We start from the raw sequence: 23,549 nt of genomic DNA, 5'->3' as shown, positions 1-23,549 counted from the left end.
GCGACGAGGAATCATCGCATAATCTTACATGAGGTAATATATCGGTGGACGTATTATAAGATCAAATGGGAGGAGCAACTCAAAACAATACCAAACGAAGATACATAGAGTCAATGTGAAAATCGAACTGAACGAAGGGCTAATCCGTAAAATTGTAGGTGCAAAAGCCACCATCAACTTAATGTAAATTGAGAAGTAGAGTAACTTGGTTGGAACTTGGTGAGGTGCTTAGGCCGTACGAAGGGAATCGACATAGAAAATGAAATATGAAGTGAAAGCACAAAGCTTTCCTTGGATAGAGGTTAAGGATATGAATTATTATAGATGCAAGAGTAAGATCATATCATTCCATGGGTCCTTCATTTTGATAAAGTGGACTCAACCTGTATAGTGCTAAAGTCGAAGAGAGCTTCGAGGTGCATACACTTTATCTTGGTGAAATATTTAACGAAGGAACTAAGACAACTTAACTTGTGAAGGCGAAATTTAGGTCAAAAAGCTTTGGTACGGGACAAGATGATGCAGAGGTGACCACTCTTGAAGAATATGTCATAGTGTTATTATTCGAGTTGTCATAAAGGAAGTGGTATCCAAAGGCTTAGGATCCAAATAATGGCACACAAACTTTAGTGAAGTTAGTGGGCTTTGAGAGCTGCTAGGCGATGAACTATCCTAGAGCTATACTTCATCCAGGTATAACCCGAAAGTAGGTGAATGAAGATCGATTGCCAAAGAAATGAACATAATCGAATATAAAGGAGGCCCTACGATGTGGTAGTAGAGACCACACATTGTGTAACATCCCATTAGTCCCACGTCGGAAGTCAACTTCAGCTTAAGCATTTTGGTAGGCCAGTTAGCCCATCAGGCCAGGGTCATGATATTTGGTATCAGAGCCGACCTAGCATTTGGGTAGGGTAAGAGGGCTCGAGTAGGAAAAAGCTACCCGTCGATGGAGTCGAGAATTCATCATGGCGTGGAGCCACCACTGAGTTAAACCTCACATGCACTACGCTAGGGTTTGATCCGGGTTATGTTGGGCCTTGACGAGGACGTCAAACTAATTGAGTTGGGAATATTGTAACATCTCATTAGTCCCACATCCGAAGTAGGCAATGTGTATGGTTGGCTTATATGGGCCCGATGAGTGTACCACGTTAACTGTCGCTTAAGCATTTTGGTCCGTGGTTGAAGGATCAAAATGGAGTTATTGGCCAATTGGCTCATCAGACTCGGGTCGTGACACATTGAGATATCACAGTCCGAGTTTATCACACAAAGATCAGAATATAATAGAAATATCGCCAAAAGATGATATACGACATACACAAGAGAAGCTCCCAATTATACCTCTATATGATCAAATGAAAAAGCTATCAAGGAAGCAAAGGAGAACATGCTCGACGTGAGCATAGGAACTAAGGCGAAGGTCATGCATAGGAGTTATAGTATGTATTTCCATCAACTAAGGAGCAAGGAAGAACGAATCTATATGGTAGAAGAGTCATAGGTAGAATGAAAGGATTTTGGGTCGTTTGCTACTCAAAGAAATGATGGAGAAGACAGTAAAATCCTAGAAGCAACTAAAACTATTTGTGACTTGTTTCAAGTTGGGGCAAAATTGTACTCTTTTTGGGCAAAATTTCTTGTATTCCAAAAGTTTGATGACAATAAGAAAGCGAATCGCAGTGGTTAACTTAACGCAAGAAGTGCAAACACTTTGCGTGCTTCAAAAGTATGAGCAAAGAGTAGATAATAGTTAGTAACTAGCTCGATACATGGAGTACAACCCTCGAGGAGGTTGGCAAACTAGTGTAATCTTTACCTTCTCAACTCTTAAGAGAATGGAAATAATTGAATACTCCGGTTCTTCTATTTATCCAATAAAGGAGCTTTTCAAATATCATTCGAAGAAACTTAATGAAAGATAATAATTGTCAAATCCTCACTAATGATGATCAGTGCTATCGAGAATAGATTGTCTACTTCATTTTTTAACAAAATTTCAATCATAAGCGAAGGTGATGCAAACCTATTTGAAGGCGATAACCAAGTAAAAGAGGAATTGATAGACAAATTTTGTGAGGAAAAATCTCAAAAAACTTCAAAGTTTGCGAGAAAATACTCGTTAAAACTTTAATAGACATCCACCCAACACAAGCGACATAAGACGTTTAGGAGACTAGTACATAACAAAGAATGGTTTTTCCTTGATATGAAGGATCAACAGAAACAACAAGGATTAGCACAACTCGGTCGACTCCATACCAAAGTAAGAGTTATTGGTGATTTAAAGTAGCATGACGGATCAAAGTTTGACTACTCAACAACAGTGACAAAGTGCAACTGGAACAAAAAATTAAAGATTCAATAAATGCAAGATGATGTAGCATCCGTAAAGACTTCGACCAGGGCGTCGAAAGAATAAGCGGGGGAGAATATCACATACAAAATTATAAATAATATATTCATATCTTTCAGTTTTGTTCATGCTTTGCATAATATATAGAGGACTTACAGTAGGTTTGACAACCCTATTTTGATTACCTTTTGTGGTCATTTTAGGCTTATAAACTCAAGTTGAAGTTGTGTGTAATAATCAATCAGAGGTAAAATTATTTAAAAATAGATCATCTAAACAATCATTTTGAAGGTTTTATAGCTCCATAGTACAGAGTGTCAGTCAACACAACACCTAGAGTTATACAACACCTAAAGTTACCCAGGTGACACTGGATAAGCCTTTAGGATAGTGTGAACTTAAGTGAACTTTTATGAATTTTGAGTTAAACATTTTTTTTAACCCGTAAAGAACCTTTTACAACTCATAATAATACTGTACAACTTAAACAAACCAACTAGTCCTCCTCGAAAACTACCTTATTTTTCTGTCATTACTATCCCCGCCTCGAACACTACCTTATTTTTCTCTGTCACTACTATCCTCCATCACCGCTTCCTATTTTTCTTTTTGTCTCCACCTCAGGGAATCAGCACTCACCACATCTTTGAAACACCATAATATATATACCGTTATACTATGTATCGATACATTAATATTCTAACCAGGTCACCGACACAGATACGGCACCAAAACCAGTGATTCTTGGTTTTCACACGACTGATAAAAATTAGGTTTCTCAATTCAAGTTGAAGCATGAAACCAACATTTATGTTGTATTCTTTATAAACACAATATTTTAAATAACTCCAACAAGCATAATCCGGACAATGAACACTATGATGCCATAAGGCTGATAAAGAACGGTTAAAATGACATCCAAACAAATTGCACTCCAACGGCATCTACAACATCTAGAATCAGAAAATGAAGGGGAAAACAAATAGTGCTCTTTAATTCATAGGAATAGTCCAGCTAATAACTAACAAGACTCTCCTGCCCACCCAAAAACTAGAGCAAGTATTCATTCTTTCAGCTCTGCTCCTCACCGTCTCCTGCCTCTTTCTCTGCCGCTGCAGCCATCAACTCGTCGAACTTTTCAGTTTTACCCAGCAATATCTCAATCTGCGCAGAGAGACTCAAAATCAATACTATTATAACTTGGGTTGTAATTCACTAAAGTCATACCTTTGCTTTCTGCAACGGCCGCCCCCTTGATTCATCATTCACATCAACAGTAGATGTCATAATCTCTGAAGATTTTTTTTTTTTCATCACAGAGCAATTAGTGTCCAACTCATTGGTAGCTTTATGAAATATATAATCCAAAAGGTAAGACAAAAATGTATTGTATCTTACTCTTCTCAACAGCAAGACCATTATTTTTTAGAATCTCTGCAATGGTGACTACAGTTGCAATGGCTGTAAAGAAGATTGTTAGGTGGTCAGTATTAATGTAGTTTAAGCAAATGTGTAGGTTGTGTGTGTGTGTGTTTGTGTGTCAAGCAGGAAGGATGAATCTTTAATCAAAATTGCACACCATAACAAGATGTTATCAACTCTGCTCAAAATGTATTGTTGGTGATAATACTGGAGCAAATATGGTGTGAAAAAGAATAGTTTAAGCCTTTAAGACAACTGTTGGTGGTAAGGGAACCATCAAAGAACTAAACCATATTTGAGGTAAAATGTAGGATCCTGTAGTAGTTTTTGGTCTCACTTTCATTGAATCCTAATAACATGGATATCCCATAGAATCCCAGATTACAGAATGAAAACATTCAAATCCCTATATCTCACCAATGAACAATTCAGGGGCATCTGCTTCATTAGATGGTAATTTAAAATATGTAACAGAATATTTAACAAGTCAACCAGTCAAAAATAATTGAAACACATTGTTATTGTTGTTGTACTAGTCAAGCAGTCAAACATGATACACCATTGAAACAGTACAATAAAGGATGATTTACAACTGAAAATCACCAATTGCAAGACCTAGGACCAAGATTTCCTGTTGTAAAGAAGACAACTAAAAGATGCTTTAGAAGCTATAGTGTTCATTCCAAATGCTTGGACTGATAGTTGATCCTCATTTGTCCTCGATGTTTCAAAAGCTTCAAATTAACAACACGCACTTCACAACTTCAGTGGCACAGATGCCCAACATGTGAAACATGCAACGTGAGCATATGCATACCATTTTGTATCACCTACTCATTCATAACAGTAGTTCAATGGCACAGATGCCCAACATGTGAGACATGCAACGTGAGTATATGCATACCATTTTGTATCACCTACTCATTCATAACAGTAGGACACAAAGTTCAAAAAGAATGGTTCTGCATATATGTTGGTTGGCGCAGCTGCATATGTAGATGCCCATGCAACCACAAATGCATTCTCCATAATCATGGATATCTAATAATCATGTCGTTTATGCTTATTTGTATCATTTCTAATACAACATTACTTAAATAGCATAAAGCATGGTCATGCATCACAACATGATTGAATATTTCATATGTTCTTGGCTGATACTAGATTATATTTTTTTATATTACAATATCTAATAGCATATGTGCCTGCATATGCACCACATATCTCTCCTGCACTATGTGGTACCTAATAACCCATATACTAGGGCCACCTTTTAGAACATTGTACATGCAAGTACCCACACATTTAATAAAACATGGAAATATAAGAAATGAAATCATAAAAAAAAAAGAAACATTGAGTTGCAAAAGCATGATAGAAACCGCTAAGACAAATCCACTTTCTCTTTTTTGATGCATACAATAAGAACCACAGGCATAATATATGGTGCACATAATTAAGAATAATACACAGCAAAAAATCTAGGCTTGAGCAAAGAAATCATCTACTCTAACACCCTTTGAACATTAACAAAGTCCAAATCTGCAACTTTGAAGATTATAAAAGCCGTCAAATGAATTAGTAGGTTTAATTATTCGCTAGACAAAATAAAAAATAGAACTTTTAAAAATTACAGAGGTCGGTGGGAGAACAAAGAATTGATACCCATTCCAAGAGCCGAAAGCTCCACCTCATTGTGTTGCTGCATGTACCTCTGCAACCAATAGTGTAATAGCGTTACCACAACATTCATTCCTATAAATCGCAGGGCAAAAGAAATTTCTTCTCAGCAAACTCCCACATCGACGAAGCAAAAGTTTAGGGTTGGGTTTAGAATTGACGGCAGAATCGGGAGTTTCGTACCTTCGCAAGATTGACGTAGAAGAAGAGGGGCTTCTTGGTGTTTGAGACCTGGATGCGGTTCTTCTTGTACGAATCGGCGGTGACGCTGAGATTGTTAACGCCGTCCGTGATCTCCTCCATTTACGCGCGCTGTGCCCGCAGACGGAGAGACGAGTCGAAAGAACCCTAACTCAAACCCTAACGCGCGTCCCCAAATGAGCAGCGCAAGGAAGCGACGCAAGACAACACCAGATGTATCGTATATGCTATATAGGGAGAGCCGAGCCGCGCCGAACCGAGTCTCCAACCCACCGAGTCGCTCTGACGACCCGGCTTGCCTTCCGGTTACTTCACTTGCGGATTTAACTCTGCGCAAAACCGTCAGATCGGATGATTGTAGATTTTGGACCGTCCGATCCAAGGGGATCGGAGTGTCGTCTTTCTGTACTCCGCTGCCGCCTCTTTTTCCCCCGCTGCCGCCTCTCCTCTTCCGCCGTCACCTCCTCAGTCGCCTTTTCCGTGTCTCTTCGTCTGCGTCTCTGCCGTGTCTCCCCGTCCGCATCGCTGTATCCTTCTCTTCATATTGGTACGCGTCTCCTCCTCCTCCTCGTCCTCCCCGTCTGCTCTTTCTCTCTCTCGCTGATCGGGAAAGTACGGTACGCCGACCAATATCGATACCGGACTCAGAATCTTTTCTTTTTGTATGTTTAGCTCTTACAAAAATAAGACTTTTGTATGTTTTCTTGTATATAATTTGTGAAGATGTTGATTAAAATTAGCAATCTTTGGGTACGGGAACCTATGGGGTGTAGTAGATTCGTTCTTTGTTTCTTTTGGGGTTTCTTTCAAGAAACCGTTTGTAGGCCATCTTGCATATGTTCTTGTGTATATTGTTGAAGATGTTGATCAAAACTTAGCTGCTTTTGTATATGGGGATTTATGACTAGTACATTCGTTCTTTACTTTCTCTTGTTTCTGGTTTTCCGATGCTGTTGCTTCTTTTGGTCATCAACTGGCTTATTCGTATTCGTAGACTGCACTAGGTTGCTCCGGTTGGATGGGTTCCAACATGAATGACATGAAATCGCTTCAAGAAACTAATCTTGATGAAGAAGGTGATCAAGAATTTGAATTGGAGGATGTAGATGATGGAGATGAAGAGGAAGAAGTGGAGGAATATGTAACCCTAGGTCTTGTTGAAAAGCCCAAGAATCCTAAATTCCTTCTTCGCCATCTATTCCCAAGCAAAGCTGGAGGTGTTCCGGTAGGGGTCAATTCATCAACAAAGATCCACGGTCTATAATGTTTGGGGTGTATAATTAGGGCTGTTATTTGTAGGCATGGTTGGATCCAGTGGATTTGCCACAAGAGAAGTCGCGAATATGTGGTTTTTGTGGAGAGCCTCTTCAGTTCCTTCTTCAGGTAATCATTGTTTTCTTTCTGTTTTCTTCTTTACCTGGTCATATTGAAGTATGAACAATTGAAAGGCTCCCAAACTTTGCAGATTTATGCACCAATTTCTGAGGAGTCTTCTACTTTTCATCGGATCTTGTATGTTTTTATGTGCCCATCCATGTCATGTCTTCTTCGGGACCAGCATGAACAGTGGAAACGCAGAGAAGACAATCCTTGTCGAAGGTGGTGGTGTTTTTGTAAAGCTTTTGCTTTCTGGGTCTTTTCTGTTAATTTTGGTTCAACATTTTGTCTGATTTCTTATTCCTAATCGAACTCTTGTGTTACTTCTATTTATTTATGTTCTTTTCTTTGTTTATGAAATGGTTACAAAGTGTGAAAGTCTTCCGTTGCCAATTACCTCGATGCAATCCATTCTACTCTAGTGAGCCACCAAAGCGTGATGGCATTGACAAACCATTGACTGTTGGAGGTAATTGACACTCTACAATAATCATTAAAGTCTTTTAATAATATGTATATTCAGAAATGGAATCACAAGATATAGCAGTTCACCAACATCTCATACGGTCCAAATGTAGAAATTGACTCATGAAATATAGCAGTGAACTATTTAGTGAAGTACACCATAAAACCATGACCTTCACTTGAAGGGAAGAATACTCCATAAGGAAGAAAAAAACTGAAAATTCCAAATAAAAAATCCTCATGTTTTATTTCAGTAAATATATCATATGTTGGTTAGGGTCGAGGTGCATTGAGGTTCTAAGCTCTCCTATACCAAAGCGTGAACCTCAGTAGTTGCTGCACTTGATGTTGCAATTTATATAGAAGATAATTTTGAAAAAGAAGTGAATAAAGAATCAAGACCATTTTATTGTTGAATAATATCCAGTTGATAAATAGCTAGAGATAGCAGAATATGGAGAACAAAACGAGTTTTATGTACCTCTAAGTAATCTACAAAGTCAAAATGATACTACTGATACGATATTGCTGTTCCAGAACCCATTCTTGATCTAAATTATTATACTTGGCCTGCCTGTTTCACTACCCTTTTATCAGCCTTTCTTGTATTGAAAAAGTTACCGATTTAAGTTTTAAAGATCACCATATTGTTTTGTCTTGAATATTTATATATATATTTGCTTTAATGGTGGTTTTTTTTTTTCGTAGCTGCACTTTGCTCTTGGTGTGGCACATGGAAAGGGGAGAAAGTTTGTAGTAGTTGTAGGAGAGCACGTTACTGCTCTGAGAAACATCAGGTACTCAGAATTGATGTTTTTCTTTATGCAAATACTTTTTTGCTTGATCGTAAGTTATTCTGCTTTTCGAATATCAGGCTTTGCATTGGAAGTCAGGGCATCGAAATCATTGTCGTCAGATTGTAAATTACTCAGAAACATCTAGTTCAAGTCCTGATTCCTCTAGCAATAGGCTTCCAGCTGTGGGCAAAGGTCAGATAGATGTATTATTCTCATATGATTATTTCACCATGTCAACTGACATAGTTTGGTTGTTTTAGTTGCCTGCAGTACACTATGGCCTGAATATGAGATTATCATAGAAGATGAATGTGCTTTTGATACGGAAGCTTTTGAAGATTATAATTGTGCAACATCATTGGTGCCCAAAAATATGAAAACAGATGACTCATATCAGTTCATGTTGGACAAGTTTGAGGTTTGTCCTCATTACAGTTATAATATAACCTCTTCTTTTCAGATAATATGCATTGGATTTGATGTGATAGTTTCGTGAAGGCTGATGAAAATAAAAGGACCTGGGCATCATTTCAAGAACGAATTGCAAAATGTCCTAAGCAAGTGTTGAGGTAAGAGTTAAATTGTTTCATGATGAAGTTCCTGGTTCTGCACAGTTAACTTTCTTCTACCTGATAAACTTCTGGCATAGATGTCACTGCCTCTTTTTCAGTAAGATTTGTGTTGACTGCTCAAAAAATGGAGAATTCTATCAGGATTTGTTTTCTTGTTATTTTCATGTGTCACAGTATCAATATGCTCCAAATTTATACCCACAAGCAGTAATCATTTGTTATATCTTAATATCACTTCCTTTTCAAACAAACTGAAGGATATATGTCAATTTTGAACTTCTGTAATATTCTACAGATATTGCCGAGATCCTAAGGCGAAACCACTATGGCCTTTGTCAATTGGCTGCCCCTCTGTAGCAAATATTCCTAAATGCAACTACTGCAATGGCCCTATATGCTATGAATTCCAGGTTTGTTTTAAATCCATGTGTTGTCTCTAAAACTTATCAAATGTCTATTTCAGATAGGTACTCGAATGTTAAATTATTATGAAATGTAATATTGTGAAGTCTCTATGTAATACCCATTACCCAGTACTATGTTTAATGTTTTAAGAAGTGGATGGAAAGTAGAACATAATTACTTGTCGATTGGTAGATGGATTGAACTGTTCTGGTAGTTCAACTGGGTAGGAATTCAAACAGAAGATGATATCTACAAAGACGAGGGGTACATATTATTCATTTTTAAGAATGGTGGTGAGGTGGGTTCATCTTCATCTATCATCTCAGCTGGGATGTCACTCCTATGTTTTGTTTCTGTATTATGAAAGAATTAGAGATTGTGGACATCTTTCTTGTATAATGTTTGGGTAGATATATCAGTAAATTTGATATTTTTTAAAGAAAATCTTTCTTGTAACGCACATGTCTAAATATATCAGGTAATTAAATTGCTTATATAAATCATGTTCTGTTTGCAGATCATGCCTCAGTTGCTTTTTTACTTTGGTGTGAGAAATGATCCTGATTCACTTGACTGGGGAACCATTGCTGTATACACATGTTCAGCTTCCTGTGGATCAAGTATAAGCTACAAAGAGGAATTTGCATGGGTTCAGTTATATCCTACAGCACCAATGACTTGAAGGTTCTCTGATGTGTATGTGCTCTATGCCATAAATTCCAGGTCTGATGAACTCTGTTACTTCAATGTCATAAATGTTATTTCCATGTTCTAACATAGTACATCTTTCCTGAGATGATAGTTTGCCAGATTGACAGGAGGATCATTTAGCAAGATTGCTAAAAAATGAATTACTTTGTTCTGTTGCTCTTTTCCTTGAGTGTTATCGGTTCATGACTTTTGTTGTCTCTTACAATATGTGCCTCTTTTACACTATAATGTCACTCATCATTCTAGGATTTGAGAGTAAGTAGTCCTTGGACAATTAGATTTAGATTCGCAGATGCTTAGTTCATGGTAGTTCAACAATTTGAGTCTTGCCTGATCCATATCGTAACATCGTAAACAGTTGGTTGAGATTAACATGTTTCTGCATACAATATATAGTGTCACAATATGAAATAGTCTTCCATTAATCTCTGACTACCTGACATTGCAGGTTTTATACGATGAGGTTTTTACCAATTTTTGGAGAATGATGTATTCTGCTTTTAGCAATATAATTAACATTAGTTCAATGTCTTCAACACTTTAGTCTACTCTCACACATTCATACAAGCTGTTTGTTTGCAAGGTGAAATTGATAGTGTCAACAATTTTGGTCTAAGAATCGAGTTCCCATGCATTGTCATACTTAACATCACAAAAAGAGAGTTTCTGTTATTGGATTACGATGTAGTGCTCATGTGTAGCTGACAACTTTTATTCATGATGCTATGTTATCTTAGATGACTATCTTTTCCAAATGAAATGTTTTCTTCTCCCAATCAACTAAAATGCCTTTGTTCATTGTCAACGTTGCTCCCGTTGACTCAGATTAATGTTGACTCATACAAATTGTTTGTTTGCAAGTGAAATTGATGGTGTCAACAAGTTTGGTTTGACAACTGAGTAGCCATGTTTTGTCATGCTCAACATCACAAAGAGAGTTTATGTAGATTCATCACCTATGCTCTGTTACTGGATTCAAATGTAGTGCGCGTGTGGTTGACAATTTTTGTTTACAATGCTATGTTGTCTTAGATGGCTATACCTTATTTCAAATTAAATGTTTTCTTTTCCCAATCAGCTCAGATGTCTCATGTTCATTGTCAAGGGTTGCTCCCGTTGACTCTTCAGATTAATGTTGACTCATACAAACTGTTTATTTGTAGGTGAAATTGAAAGTGTGAACAAGTTTGGTCTGAGAACTGAGTTCTCATGCATTGTCATGCTAAATATCACAAAAAGAGAGTTTCTGTGGATTCACCACCTATGCTCTGGAACTGGATTCCAATGTAGTTCTCTAGTGTAGCTAATGATTTTTGTTTATGATGTTATGTTGTCTTAGATGACTATACTTTTTTTTCAAATTAAATGTTTTCTGCTCCCAATCAACCTAGATGTCTTATGTTCATTGTAAAGGGTTGCTCCCGTTGACTCATTAGATTAATTTTGACTAATACAAACTGTTTGTTTGCAGGTGAAATTGATATTGTCAACAAGTCTGGTCTGAGTCCTGGTCAACATCACAAAGAGAGAATTTTTGTGGATTCATCACCTATGCTCTGTTATTGGAAGCTGATGTAGTGCTCGTGTAGTTGATAATTTTTGTTTATTATAATACTATGTTGTCTTAAATGATTATATCTTTTCCAAATTTAATGTTTTCTTCTCTCAATCAACTCAAATATCTTTTAATCATTCTCAACGGATGATCCCGTTGGCGACTCAGATTAATGTTGACTCATAAGAACTATTTATTTGCAAGTGAAATTTATAGTGTCAACAAGTCTGGTTTGAGAACTGAGTTATGTCAAAACTAATGCTTTGTTATGGTCAACATCACAAAAAGAGAGTTTTTGTGGATTCACCACCACCTATGTTTTGTTACTGGATTCCCATGTAGTGCTCATTTGTAGTTGATAATTTTGTTTCTGATGTAATGTTGTCTTAGATGACTATACCTTTTCAAAATTGAATGTTTTTTCTCAATCAACTTAGATGTCTTTTGTTCATTGTCAAGGGTTGCTATCGTTGACTATTCAGATTAATGTTGACTTATACAGACTGTTTGTTTGTAGGTGAAATTGATAGTGTTCTTTTCATTATCAAGAAAAGAAATTTTTTTGATAGCTGACAATTTTGGTTTATGATGCTATATTATCTTAGATGAGTACACCTTTCCGAAATTGAATGTTTTCTTTTCTCAATCAACTTAGATGTCTTCTTTTCATTGTCAAGGATTGCTACCGATGAGTAATCAAATTAATGTTGACTTATACAAACTGTTTATTTGCAGGTGAAATTGATGCTTTTAGAACTGAGTTCTCATATTTTTGTGATGCTCAACATTGAAAAGAGTAAAAGAGTTTATGTGGATTCGTCACTTATGCTCTATTATTGGATTACGATATAGTGCTCATGTGTAGTTGATTATTTTTTATTTATGATACTATGTTATCTTAGATGACTATGCTTTTCCCAAATTAATTAGTTTTTTCTTCCAATCAACTGAGATGTCTTCTATTCATGGTCAACTCAGATGTCTTCTACTGGTTGTGAAGGGATCGCTCCCATTGACTCCTTAGATTAACGTTGACTCTTAATTATTGGTAAACCTTGCTTTCTTAAAAGCAAGGAAAACCCGACATGGAAGGAGACAAATCCAGTGGCATCGACTCAATGGAAGAGTCACCGAGAAGAACAGGGTCTCCTCGAGCTGCAGCCACGAGGCGTCATTCTCTTTGGCAATCAGGAGAGGATATCCAGGGAGAAGACGTCGGCGAAGATGGAGAGGAGTTCCTCGTCGTAGTAGTCCTCGTGTTCCTCGTCCGTCTCCAGCGCCGTCTGCAACTGACTGCTCCACTCGCCGCCATTACCGCCGCCCATGCTGCTGCGGCTCTGGTTCTGCTCGTCGTTGCCGTAGCTAAAGCATTCGAGACTGTTCCCCGCCGCAGCCTCTGTTTCGGTCTCAACCTCCGTCTCCGTCTCGCCGTTCCTCACGAACCGCCCCCTCACTCGCGGCCGGCTGTCGGCCAACGTCTTCCTGCACGCGTACTGGAATCCGAGATGGAGCATGAAGTAACAAACCCATTGATGGAGGAAAACGAAATGAACGTCAGGATTGGATGGCTACGCACAGTGATCTTCTTGCGGAAATTCCTCTGGTTACGCTTGCTCCGGTATCTCTCGATCCTTTCCTTCCTCTCCTCCGCGCTGTATCGCCGGACCCTGGGAGTCTCTCGCACGCCATGCATCCGCTGTTATCAAAGATTCGATTTTGGGCGTCAGAAACCATCCAAAGTGAGAACTCGACGGATGCAAACGGAGAAATATGGAGGCTTTGGCAACCTGGAGGTCGCCGGTGCTGACGACCCGCCTCACAGGGCAGGAGGAGAAGGACGGGGACGACGAGTAGGCCGGCTGCGGCGCGTCTATGGACTTCAAAAGGTGGTGGTGGAAAGCCAGCGAGTGGGTGCTGCTGCTCCTGTGGAGATAGCATCCGGTGGGGAAGGAGGACGAATCGGGAAGAGAAGAGGAGGGGAGAGGGAGGAGGCCATGAGGAACGGAGGAGGTGGAGACCGGGTGGTGGAGGCTGCCGTCGCCATTAGAGGAGGAGAACGAATGGAACATAGCGTTGGTTGGGGTTGAGGAGAGGGGAGAGGCGGAGTGGGCTCCCCCTATAAATGGAGCTCGAGGCCGGGAAGAGGGTGGCGGGTTGACCACGGGGTGGGTCCCAGAGACGTAGGCCCGGCATCAGTGTAGGGCTACTCCCCGGCCTTTTAGGTAACCACTGACCTCGGCTGCGGACTATAAAGATCGAGTGTTGTTGTTGTAGCATCATGTTATTAGCTCAAAGGAGTTCTTTTTCTTGTGGATTATTACGACTTCGTGCGTTCAGCAGAGTATACCAGTAAGTCATAGGGTGTCCAGATTCCTACTGTCCGAAAGGAGGCGTATGATCTCAACTCTCTATTAAACTAATAATTTGCTTTGGATTTGATGCTCCATGAAACTGGATTTGAAATGCTTTATATTGTTTTTCTTCCTCTGAAAGAGATTCCTAATTTGCATTCTGGAAGAGGATGGGAGGATCTTTTCTTAAAAATATATATATATATATATATATATATATAATAATGCATAAGAATCCAGCCAATTCATATTAAAAAGGTTTTAACAATCTATCTGATTTGTTCTCAATCATCTTTAGCAGATGCTGCTGCTGTATTTTGAGATAAAAATTTCAAGTACAGAAACATAAGAACTGATTCAAATGAGTCCCGCAAATTGGGTACTTTGTTATGAGAACAAGGATCAATATATTGTTTAGTTATCAAGTTGACAACAAAATGAAGAAACAAACAATGAACAGTAATCTCCATTAAGAAAGGCATCTCTCCCCTAACCTTTTGAGGGATGATATTATGGGCAGAATCAGAATGAGGCTTCGATCAATAAGAATGTGCCACACAAATGCTCAAGGCAAGGGTTCCAAGGACAGTAGTTGTGGCAAAGGATGAGGAGGAGCTGCTTTACTGGTTGAACAAATTCCCTGCACAAGAAAAGGGCATGCAGTTTTCACAAACTTGCATGAGAATCTTTTTTGTTTTCACAAGCTGAGTGATTAGTACATTATAAGCATTGTAAGCAATCAAGACACTCTGGTTCATGATTTTAAAAAACACACAGCTGTCTCTCCCAAGTTTTTTTCTCATTTTTTCGAGTAATTTGAAACTGATACAATTGACCAATTATTATTCATAAAAATAACATATGGAGATAAATTACATGTTTAATCAGTCCTGATTTCCTAGAGTATTCCAATAGACATGAAAGACAATAACAAATCAACATCTCCATGAATTAAAAAATAACAGTGTGGCAAGCACTTGAGATCCCATCTGAGCCAGTCCAAATTTAGAGTCAAATAAAAATGTTTTGCCGAACCTACATTTTAGCAAAAGCCTTAATATGCAGACTAGTTTTTTCTTTTTTTTTTGTTTGATGTGGGATCAGACTAGTAGTAGGGTTGAACAATGGGGCCACTTCTACATATACTATGATGAGCTTGTTTCCCCCCTGCTTAGCCTCTACCCATGAACAGGCATGAATGGTAATGCTATATGTAAGAGAAGAATTTGTCATGGAAAAGAAACATGTATGTCAGCTATTGATTGGTGGAGTGTAGGAGTAGGGTCTGATCCCAAATGGCAGGGAATGAGAGTCCCAAGTCCCACCATGAGAAAGTAGCCACAGTGACATCATCTCAAATGTCCCCAGTAGACAATTTGACTCCCTGATTTGACATGACTGTTCTAGTCAAATCTATTGAAGAACCTTTTTGTGTTTTTTTTCTTATGTATCCTTACCTATAAATTAATCAATTCACTAATTTAATTGAACTATAAAATAGGTACAAAATGTAGGATCTATAAAGAATCAAAATGAGATAACATTTGTATGCAAAAAACAGATAGAGAGAAACTATCTTCAATAGAAATAGGAGATTGCAAAAGACTACCTTACCAAAACACCAAGGAATATAGGCCAAAACTATACATCATAACTTTAAAACTTTTTAAAAGCATATTTCATGAGCATTCCTGCACACATAGCAGATAGAGGGGAGACAGCTGCTATTGGGATGTGGGCGGAAAGGAGGCTAATATTCGAAAGAAAGCCTGAATGCTAACATCCTACTGTTTGGCTTTACCACCATCCTCATAGCATTCCACATTCTGAGAATCCAATGATGCCACTATCATAATTCATAACTTTAAACAATTACGATACCTTCACTTTAATCAGTCACGAGATCATCACTAATGGTGTTTAGTGCGTAGTGAACCAAAGGGGATGATTGATACCTGACGATGTAATGATGAAATTACCTTCAAATTTTGATTCAATTTGAGACAATGGGTCGCTGCAAAGACAGGATACAAGCTCATGTGGTTAGAACAAATAACCAAGATAAGAACATGAAAAATGAGCCCCAAGACTCCTCATAAATAAGACAGCAAATAAGGAGTTCGTCCAATTTAGTTCCCCATTGATGGCATGTAACTACTTTGCAAGAAGGTGATCAATTCTTAAGATCCATCTCCTCATTGAAATAGAAAATGCTGATCAACAATCAGAAACAATGTGCCAGTACTAAATACAAGTGCAACAAATCCATGTGAGTTGTTCAGTTGCCAAACTCATAGTAAGAACTAATTAGATTGAACAAAGTGACCTGCAAAAGAGCTTGTGATTCTTCTCATGCAACTAATAATGATTTCATTTCATTTCAATTAATCTAACCAACCCAAAACAACTAATAAGAGTTGAAGCATACAGGAGTTGATGGTATCCCAACTCAAAACATATAGTGCAGATTTTTCGGTCACACCAGTGGACCACTCATTTCCAAGCAATACACTGTGGTAATGCAACCCATATTGCTCCCTGACGTTTTAGCACATCAATGGCTGGTCAACTTGCATTTGACTATAGGTCCTACCACTTTTCCCATGTAAAAGAGATAATCAATGGATAAAATAACGAACACCATGAAAGAAACAATCAAAGTTTCAGCAGCAACTTTGGCTTGTTAATCACTGGGTCTGATCATTTTCACTAATAAAAAGGCATACCCAATGCATGAGACTCCCACCAATACAAGATCCAAGAAGGGACAATATACAGAGTCTTATCTTTAAATATTTAAAAAAATTATTTTTGTAACTCGAACCCTGATTTTTTAGGTCACAAAGGAGCAACTTCATCGTTGTACCAAGTCTCATCCTCATCGCTTCCACTGATAAAGGATGTTCAATTCAGAACATCTAATGTCCTTGGGAATAACTCAATAAATGCCTTCCCAATTTGGTACTATAAAACTAACATGCTTTCAAATCCTTTCCCTTTCAACTAGACTTCCAAATATGAGAAAGATTGCAGAATTACCAAATCTTGTAAGGACTACCCTTGCAAGCAGGTTTCGACCCAAACTAAGGTCCACCAGCATCCTCTAATTAGTCCAAGGTAACTTCTCACGAGGCCACTGGGAGAATGATTTCCCCTGAGAACTTGGATGCCTGCAGAGGTACTAGGTAATAGAGTTAGAAAGAGACATGACGCTCTCCTATTGGTCAGGATGTATGTTCGTTCGGTCAATAGTCCTGTGTTGTTTCGGTTGTCGATTGGTACATAGCAAAATCAGCAGGACCAAACCAATCAGAGTCCATTCTTGTGCATATTCCACAAATCATCAGAGGCCCATCTCAAGAGTTGTGTATCGCATTGATGTAAGCAGACAGCAGCAGAACACCAGCTTGAAGTTCGTGTGCACCCAGAAATATCATTGATTGCAAATATTTGATCCCAATTCGAGAAACTATGCTGCAATTATCAGAAAGAGAAGTAAATGCAGAGGTGATCTTGCCAATGACTAAGTCTCAGCATCAGTTACAGGAAATAACCTGTGATGAGAAGAAATGTTGAAGCTCAAATGAATGCTGCTAATTATTCTAAGATTGTCATGCAGATACAATGTCATTTTAATTTGCTCTATGTGACAAATATTGACATTCAAGCAGAGAAGAGTTATATAGTAAATACTGTATGGTAGTCATGAAAATCTCAGGTTTCAGATTTGCATTCCTTCTTTGTCACGTACCTATACTCTCATCCACTCATAGCAACATGTAAAGATAAGTGGAAGAATTAGGATATGGTGCCATCCTGATAGTCCTAAGCTTTTATCTTAGTAGGTCAACAGACAAAATAGTCATACCACTAGACCACAGCTGGACATGCAATTATTGTTAGGTGATATGTGTTAAGGATTTCACAGAACACAGCTTTTGACATAACATGTCACGATTTGTGCAAATACAATTAATATGCAAGCTATGTGTTCACAATTCATGTCACTATTCCTGCAAAATTCATGACCATAGATGATCATAAAAACACAATTTTAATATAACTATGATTCAACCATATTGGAGAAGGATTTTGTTGACCTCTAGAACTAAGGATTTGCAATCCCTCCGGGAGATGATTGGTCTATCCAGCATCCAATGCTTCTTCTTGAGCAATCTTACTGCATATTGGTTCCTAGAATATTGCATCTGATGACAAACCAATATCATTTTCTTCTGAGTCCAACAAAAGCATTCCATGTGTGCTTCAATAAAGTCATTGAAATACTTCGATGCTATACATGTTTTCTTGATGAAGAAATTTTGTTTAAGCATAAAAGCATTTATTTATTAGCTGAAGTATAGAATGTAAAAGAGAAGGAGAATCAGCAAAGATCTTTTCCACACTCTTTTTCAGAAGTTGCCTGCATAGTGGCTGTCAGCCAGACAGAAAAAACTCAAAGTGGTTTTGAGTAGGCCAAACTTGCCATCTTCTTGGTGCAAGGGATAAGTGTGTTAACCAAGCTAAGAAAAATCACCTCACAAAATCTTTTACTAGTTTCTATAATACCACATAATCTTATAGATGGATATTTCCTCTGAACCTCAAACAGCATCTTGTTCGCTTCTTATGAGATTGTCCATGTAGGTCCACGATTAAAAACATCTGTTGGCATCATATACAAGTTAAATATCACTTAATGCTTATTAAATGGTAACTCCTACCACAAGACATCACAAAAGCAAACTCACAGACTTATTGGTACTAGTTATCACAAATAACACAACGCATGTTCATAATTAACTATTCAAACAATAGGCTACTCTGAGATAAATTGTCATACAATGTCATGCCAATAGTGCTCAGTCAACCAGGTAAGAAACTTTGCAACCTTGGTGCCAGACCTGTTCATCGGCTGGGCAGTTTCAGACCCAGTGGGCTGGACATGGCCAAAAAAATAATAGAACCACTTGAGCATAAGATATATATATATATATATATATATATATATATATATATATATATATAGCTTGAACATGTCTTTTAATCACTAGAAACACAATAGAAGGAAGAACCTTAAAAAACATCAATATATTTACTGTAGAATTAATATTTTGATTTTTTTTTGGCTCTTATATGGTTAAAAAAATAACTATTTTTAAACCCATTAAACAATAACTTTTTTTTTGTCTCTGTTGAGACATCCCAGTAGTTAATAAATTTTTCTTCCATTTTCCTTCCTTTTCTTCTTTTTCTTCTCTTCTCCATTTCTCCTCTTTTCCTCTCAATTCCTTTTCATCAGTTTTGGATTTATCCTAGGGTCAAATTAATAGAAATTGGATGACATTCTCAGCTTGCCCGAATTTGGGTCAATGCTAAATCCAGTGACTTGGCCCTTCTCACTCCTCTTACAACCTCATTTCTGATCAGTGGCAGCAACAAGGATGTAATCATAATAACAGCTTGGCAACAAGCCTGTAAACTTAGAAGTCAGATTTTTCCTCTCTTCTTCGATCTTCTCAAAATAACTGATGCTGCTACTTCCAACTAATAAACCTGATAGGACAGGGTTCAAGATCAGGAATTATGACCCAAATTCAAGGAACTGATATTTCTTATGCCAAACCACCCTCAAATTGTGGGGAGACGAACCAAATTTTGGATACCTTGGCCCTGGGACCCACTTCTGTAGACAAAGCCATGACCTGATTAGATATCTGTCCCATAGTTATGGTGTTAACAAGGTTGCAGTCTGTATAACTAACTGGGCAAGCAAAGGAACTCATCCCTCTAGTCCCACGCTCATAGCAGTGGGCCTTAAACACAAAATCTTATTGATTAATCACAAATTCCAGAGCAAAATAAGAGTTGACAGGAAACTATTCATGTGATGAATCATGGAGGAGAATCTCTTTTGAATTTTCATTAAGCGCCTCCTTCTCTATTCAAATTTTATATTCTTAGAAACTTGTAGGATGATTTCTTTTTCAATAATGCCACAAGAGTGGCTTACTCATTTGACATTTGGCGTCCTCAACAATTATTGAGAATTAGTTGATACGGGTGGACGAATGTACAGAGAAGCAGGTGAAGTGAAGACAGGGTTAGACATGAAACAACATAGAGGAAGAAGAGAAGTTCAAGGACAAGTAGCCAAGAAAACAACATTATTTTTATTTAATAAAGAAATCCTAGTCATTTATTTCCTAAAAATCGACTATACCTCAAATATATAGAATTCACTCAACTTTAAAAAAAAAAGAGAGAGAGAAATAGCCACATATACTTCACTCATGTAGAGGTTATTGCAGTCATAGCACGTAGAAAGCAATCCCTATGCTTATATAGTTTGTTTCTTTTGATTCTTTCCTTCACTTCCAAGCATATTAAGGTTCAGCAAATCTGTACCTCCTTCAAACCTTAACTAAGAACAGTGATTACTCAAGAAACTGTAACACCTTCCCTACTCCTACTCTAAATAAAAAGTTATCGAATCTTTAAATACAATATATTTCTCATAAAGATTTAAAAAAAATAAGAAAAACCTAAATCTAAGTTCGGTTCATGCAGCAAATGAGTCGATGAGACATAGGCAGAAAAGCGTATCCAGAATCTACAAGATCAGGAACCATAACAAGTAGAATAAACTGATATACGCTCACTTATACGACCTGAATCGCCATCTTCGGTAACAGAAGCTTCACATGGAATGCATTTAGGGGAGAGAGGAGAGGAGGGAAAAGGTGGGCGGTTTTAGACGACGGCAGCGTAGGCGAGCTCCGTGGCCCTCCCCACCGCCCTCGGCCGCGCATCCTTTCGGCCCCTGCTCTCCGACGAGGCGGATCCGCCAACCGGCGTCGAGATCGTAGAAAGGGATGCGAGGTCGTGGAAGAGAGTCGCGCCCGAGACCAAGGGCGGGAAACAGCGGCGTGGGAGGGAGAGGGTTTCGTGTGGTGAAAGCTCATCAAAGGCGATTTGAAAGGACCTTTGATTTCCTTTTCGGGTTTAAGCCCATGGGCCAGCTGTTGAGGCCCATTAAATTCACATAATTCATCATATATTCTTTAATATAAAGTGTGTGCGTGTGTTTATATATATATATATATATATATATATATATATATATATATATATATATATATATATATATGTCAATTTTGTTAGGGTTTTTCTTATTGCAAAATTATGGATTAAAATTGACCCAACAAAGATTTCAGGATTGTGTTCTGAAGAATTTATTTTGATTTTTATCTTGTCATTTCATTTTGTTACTGCAAAATATTCGTTTAAATTATTATTATCTCAGGAAGCTGTTAAGGTCTCTTTAATTAGTGACTGTTTTGATTGCCGCACGGGGGCGTTGCATGCAATTTAACGGCTCCGATTGAAACGCGCTGCACCGGCAGCCGTTACCGAAACGCCCGCGAAACCTAACGGCGCTAAAGTATGCTTTTGTTTCTCTATATACCCGTGTGCTGATTGGAGAAATGTCATGGGACCCATGGTAGATAGTCCTGAAGGCGATACATCTTCCGCCAAAATCCTCCTCGTCTGCCTTCTGCTATCCCATGTCAACCTCCCGCCCCCCGTGTGGCCCCCGCGGACGATGACATGCCGACTCTACCGTACGCCCATGCCGATGACAGCCTGCGCGCCCTCGCCGGCCAGGCCGAGGGCTTCGGCCGCCACGCCATCGGAGGACTCCATGGACGTCTGTATCACGTCACGAGCTTAGAGGGTAGGCTGTCCGCACATTTGTCTTCTCTCCCATCCTCTTGATTCTCCTATCAATCCCACATGAGGCAAGAGGCATTGAGTTTGATCGGTACACGAGTCATCGTCCACCTCATGAAACTAGTTGTGTTTCTAGATGAATCATTTCATCAGATCACACGAATCCAACAAGCAATCTTTCATCGTGCCGCTTATTGTTCCAAGCTTGTGGAGTTAAAAGTAACACCCTTTCTTTTCTCCTCGCATTTCCACAGATGATGGATGCGGTTCACTTCGAGAAGGATGTCGAAGCAAAGAACCTCTGTGGATTGTGTTTGAAGTTTCAGGAACTATTCATCTGTCATCCTTCTTGATGGTCTCATCCTATAAAACAGTCGACGGCCGAGGACAGAAGGTTAAGGTGACGGGGAATGGACTCCAGTTGAGAGCTTGTGAGCATGTCATCATATGCAACTTGGAATTCGAAGGTGGAAGGGGAGACGACGTTGATGCGATCCAGATAAAGCCCAAGTCGAGGCACGTATGGATAGATCGCTGTAGTCTCCGCGACTATTCTGATGGACTAATCGACATCACTTGTGAGAGTACTGATATCACGGTTTCAAGGTAAACAATGTTCCGTAACATCATCTTCCGCAACTAGAACATGCAGAATCCAAGAAGGTAACCTTCTCTACTCATATGGACAGATGCTACTTCTCAAAGCATAACAAGACGATACTCATCGGAGGGTGCAGCAGTAACGTCGCCGACAGGTGCATTCGTGTGACCATTCATCACTGTTTCTTCGATGGAACATGTCAGCGACATCCTCGTGTTAGATTCGGCAAAGTTCATCTTTACAACAACTACACCAGGAACTGGGGAATCTATGCTGCTTGTGCTAGTGTAGATTCACAGGTCTAACTAAATCCTACTCTCGAATGAATGAATTCTTGGACTTCATGAATTGTTATCTCTCACTGTCTCCCCTATAGATTTTGTCTCAGTGCAATATATATGAAGCAGGAGAGAGGAAGATGGTCTTTATGTATCTAACTGAGAAGGTATCTCCTAAGCTTGTTATGCCACCAAGCAAGTGTCTTAGTAGCTTTTGATGCTGATATGGTGGCGGTCATGGATTTTGAGCAGGCAGCAGATAGGGAAGAAGAGACCTGTGGATGCATAAAGTCCGAAGGAGACTTGTTTCTCAATGATGCAAATCCATGTTTACTGAGTGGTGACGGTGTCGATCAAGCGTTCGAGGTCCATGAACACCATGCAGCATGGACAGTGGAGCCTGCATCAGATTCTCTCAGAGAAGTTCTCCAAGTCTGCACAGGATGGCAGTCCATTCCGAGGCCACAAGACAGATTAGCTGTTATTGGCTTCCGCTGTGATCATAACATCTTTGATCATTACTTACTTTGAGACAACCAAACTAAATACATTGTTGTTTTCCTCATTTGCCATTGTTCTTAGTAATAATTGATCCCGTGAATGAAAAAAAATATTAGGAGGGAATTGCTACATTTTCATAAGGAGCTGTCTTCTTCCTTGTTTGAATAATACAATGGCTGTAAGATGCCCTTAAAATAGGACTCAAGACAAGTACTCTGCCGAACACTTGCATTGACTTCCAAATCAGGTTCACATGGAGTCCACCTTTTGAGGCCAATTTGTCCATGTCCCCGAGACTACACCTGAGGAGATTGATATTAGCAAAGATTATAATATGTTCCAAGTAGACAATTGATATGAGCAAGGACATGACCTTGGTACTGCGTGACTGAATAGATGTGATTCACAGGAGAGACGACGATGACAGCACAATGATCGTGTAGGTGATGATATGACCAGGAAGAATGGACATGGCTTTGGGAGACTCTTACATGTGTTCCAACATGACTGCTCATGGAAAGCCCTAAAAGACAAATA

The 23,549-nt window shown here is 38.8% G+C and overlaps 4 protein-coding genes across 10 annotated transcripts; 2 read left to right on the top strand and 2 right to left on the bottom strand.

Annotated features, from left to right (window-relative positions):
* Positions 1-3,150: 3,150 nt before the first annotated feature.
* Positions 3,151-5,787, bottom strand: LOC135675818 (uncharacterized protein At2g34160-like). The gene is made up of 5 exons (XM_065186373.1): positions 5,648-5,787; positions 5,450-5,498; positions 3,761-3,823; positions 3,590-3,654; positions 3,151-3,526 (listed from the first exon to the last, which is right to left on the bottom strand). The coding sequence occupies exons 1-5, from the start codon at positions 5,765-5,767 to the stop codon at positions 3,434-3,436; spliced, it is 390 nt and encodes a 129-aa protein (XP_065042445.1). The 5' UTR covers positions 5,768-5,787; the 3' UTR covers positions 3,151-3,433.
* A 54-nt stretch (positions 5,788-5,841) lies between these two features.
* Positions 5,842-11,665, top strand: LOC135675816 (uncharacterized). 7 transcript variants are annotated; one of them, XM_065186367.1, is made up of 12 exons: positions 5,842-6,282; positions 6,660-6,890; positions 6,965-7,048; positions 7,131-7,264; positions 7,414-7,511; positions 8,216-8,304; positions 8,382-8,496; positions 8,565-8,722; positions 8,803-8,873; positions 9,172-9,286; positions 9,799-10,004; positions 11,464-11,665. In XM_065186367.1, exons 1-11 carry the CDS (start codon positions 5,842-5,844, stop codon positions 9,961-9,963), a joined length of 1,701 nt encoding a protein of 566 aa, XP_065042439.1. In that variant the 3' UTR covers positions 9,964-10,004; positions 11,464-11,665. The 7 variants fall into 7 exon arrangements, 6 of the variants coding, with proteins under 6 accessions (XP_065042439.1, XP_065042437.1, XP_065042438.1 ...); XM_065186365.1 differs by having other exon boundaries at positions 5,842-6,327; XM_065186366.1 differs by lacking the exon at positions 11,464-11,665 and adding an exon at positions 11,156-11,419 and having other exon boundaries at positions 5,842-6,327.
* Positions 11,666-12,559: 894 nt separating this feature from the next.
* On the bottom strand, positions 12,560-13,616 carry LOC135675817 (zinc finger protein CO3-like). The gene is made up of 3 exons (XM_065186372.1): positions 13,335-13,616; positions 13,124-13,243; positions 12,560-13,040 (listed from the first exon to the last, which is right to left on the bottom strand). Exons 1-3 carry the CDS (start codon positions 13,614-13,616, stop codon positions 12,735-12,737), a joined length of 708 nt encoding a protein of 235 aa, XP_065042444.1. The 3' UTR covers positions 12,560-12,734.
* A 7,893-nt stretch (positions 13,617-21,509) lies between these two features.
* Positions 21,510-23,042, top strand: LOC135675396 (putative pectate lyase 21). The gene is made up of 5 exons (XM_065185548.1): positions 21,510-21,636; positions 21,887-22,238; positions 22,322-22,532; positions 22,610-22,678; positions 22,764-23,042. The coding sequence occupies exons 1-5, from the start codon at positions 21,510-21,512 to the stop codon at positions 23,040-23,042; spliced, it is 1,038 nt and encodes a 345-aa protein (XP_065041620.1).
* Positions 23,043-23,549: the final 507 nt, after the last annotated feature.

The sequence above is a fragment of the Musa acuminata genome, chromosome BXJ1-6, assembly GCF_036884655.1.
Source record: "Musa acuminata AAA Group cultivar baxijiao chromosome BXJ1-6, Cavendish_Baxijiao_AAA, whole genome shotgun sequence".
NCBI classification, from domain to species: Eukaryota; Viridiplantae; Streptophyta; class Magnoliopsida; order Zingiberales; family Musaceae; genus Musa; species Musa acuminata.
Note: the sequence above shows the minus strand (reverse complement) of the source record. Positions and strands in the feature narration are given on the sequence as shown.

Bases quoted from the DNA above. Each gene is read 5' to 3' on its own strand.
- LOC135675816 (XM_065186365.1), top strand. From the start codon at position 5,842: ATGAGCAGCGCAAGGAAGCGACGCAAGACAACACCAGATGTATCGTAT. The intron at 6,328-6,659 runs GTATGTTTAGCT...TCGTATTCGTAG, and splicing joins ACTCAGAATCTTTTCTTTTT to ACTGCACTAGGTTGCTCCGG. The intron at 8,497-8,564 runs GTCAGATAGATG...TGGTTGTTTTAG, and splicing joins GCTTCCAGCTGTGGGCAAAG to TTGCCTGCAGTACACTATGG.
- LOC135675817 (XM_065186372.1), bottom strand. From the start codon at position 13,616: ATGTTCCATTCGTTCTCCTCCTCTAATGGCGACGGCAGCCTCCACCAC. The intron at 13,244-13,334 runs GTTGCCAAAGCC...CTTTGATAACAG, and splicing joins TCAGCACCGGCGACCTCCAG to CGGATGCATGGCGTGCGAGA. The intron at 13,041-13,123 runs GTGCGTAGCCAT...CTCGGATTCCAG, and splicing joins ATTTCCGCAAGAAGATCACT to TACGCGTGCAGGAAGACGTT.
- LOC135675396 (XM_065185548.1), top strand. From the start codon at position 21,510: ATGCCGACTCTACCGTACGCCCATGCCGATGACAGCCTGCGCGCCCTC. The intron at 22,533-22,609 runs GTCTAACTAAAT...TCTCCCCTATAG, and splicing joins GTGCTAGTGTAGATTCACAG to ATTTTGTCTCAGTGCAATAT. The intron at 22,679-22,763 runs GTATCTCCTAAG...GATTTTGAGCAG, and splicing joins TTATGTATCTAACTGAGAAG to GCAGCAGATAGGGAAGAAGA.
- LOC135675818 (XM_065186373.1), bottom strand. From the start codon at position 5,767: ATGGAGGAGATCACGGACGGCGTTAACAATCTCAGCGTCACCGCCGAT. The intron at 5,499-5,647 runs GTACGAAACTCC...TATTGGTTGCAG, and splicing joins TCTACGTCAATCTTGCGAAG to AGGTACATGCAGCAACACAA. The intron at 3,824-5,449 runs GTATCAATTCTT...TCTTCTTTACAG, and splicing joins GCTTTCGGCTCTTGGAATGG to CCATTGCAACTGTAGTCACC.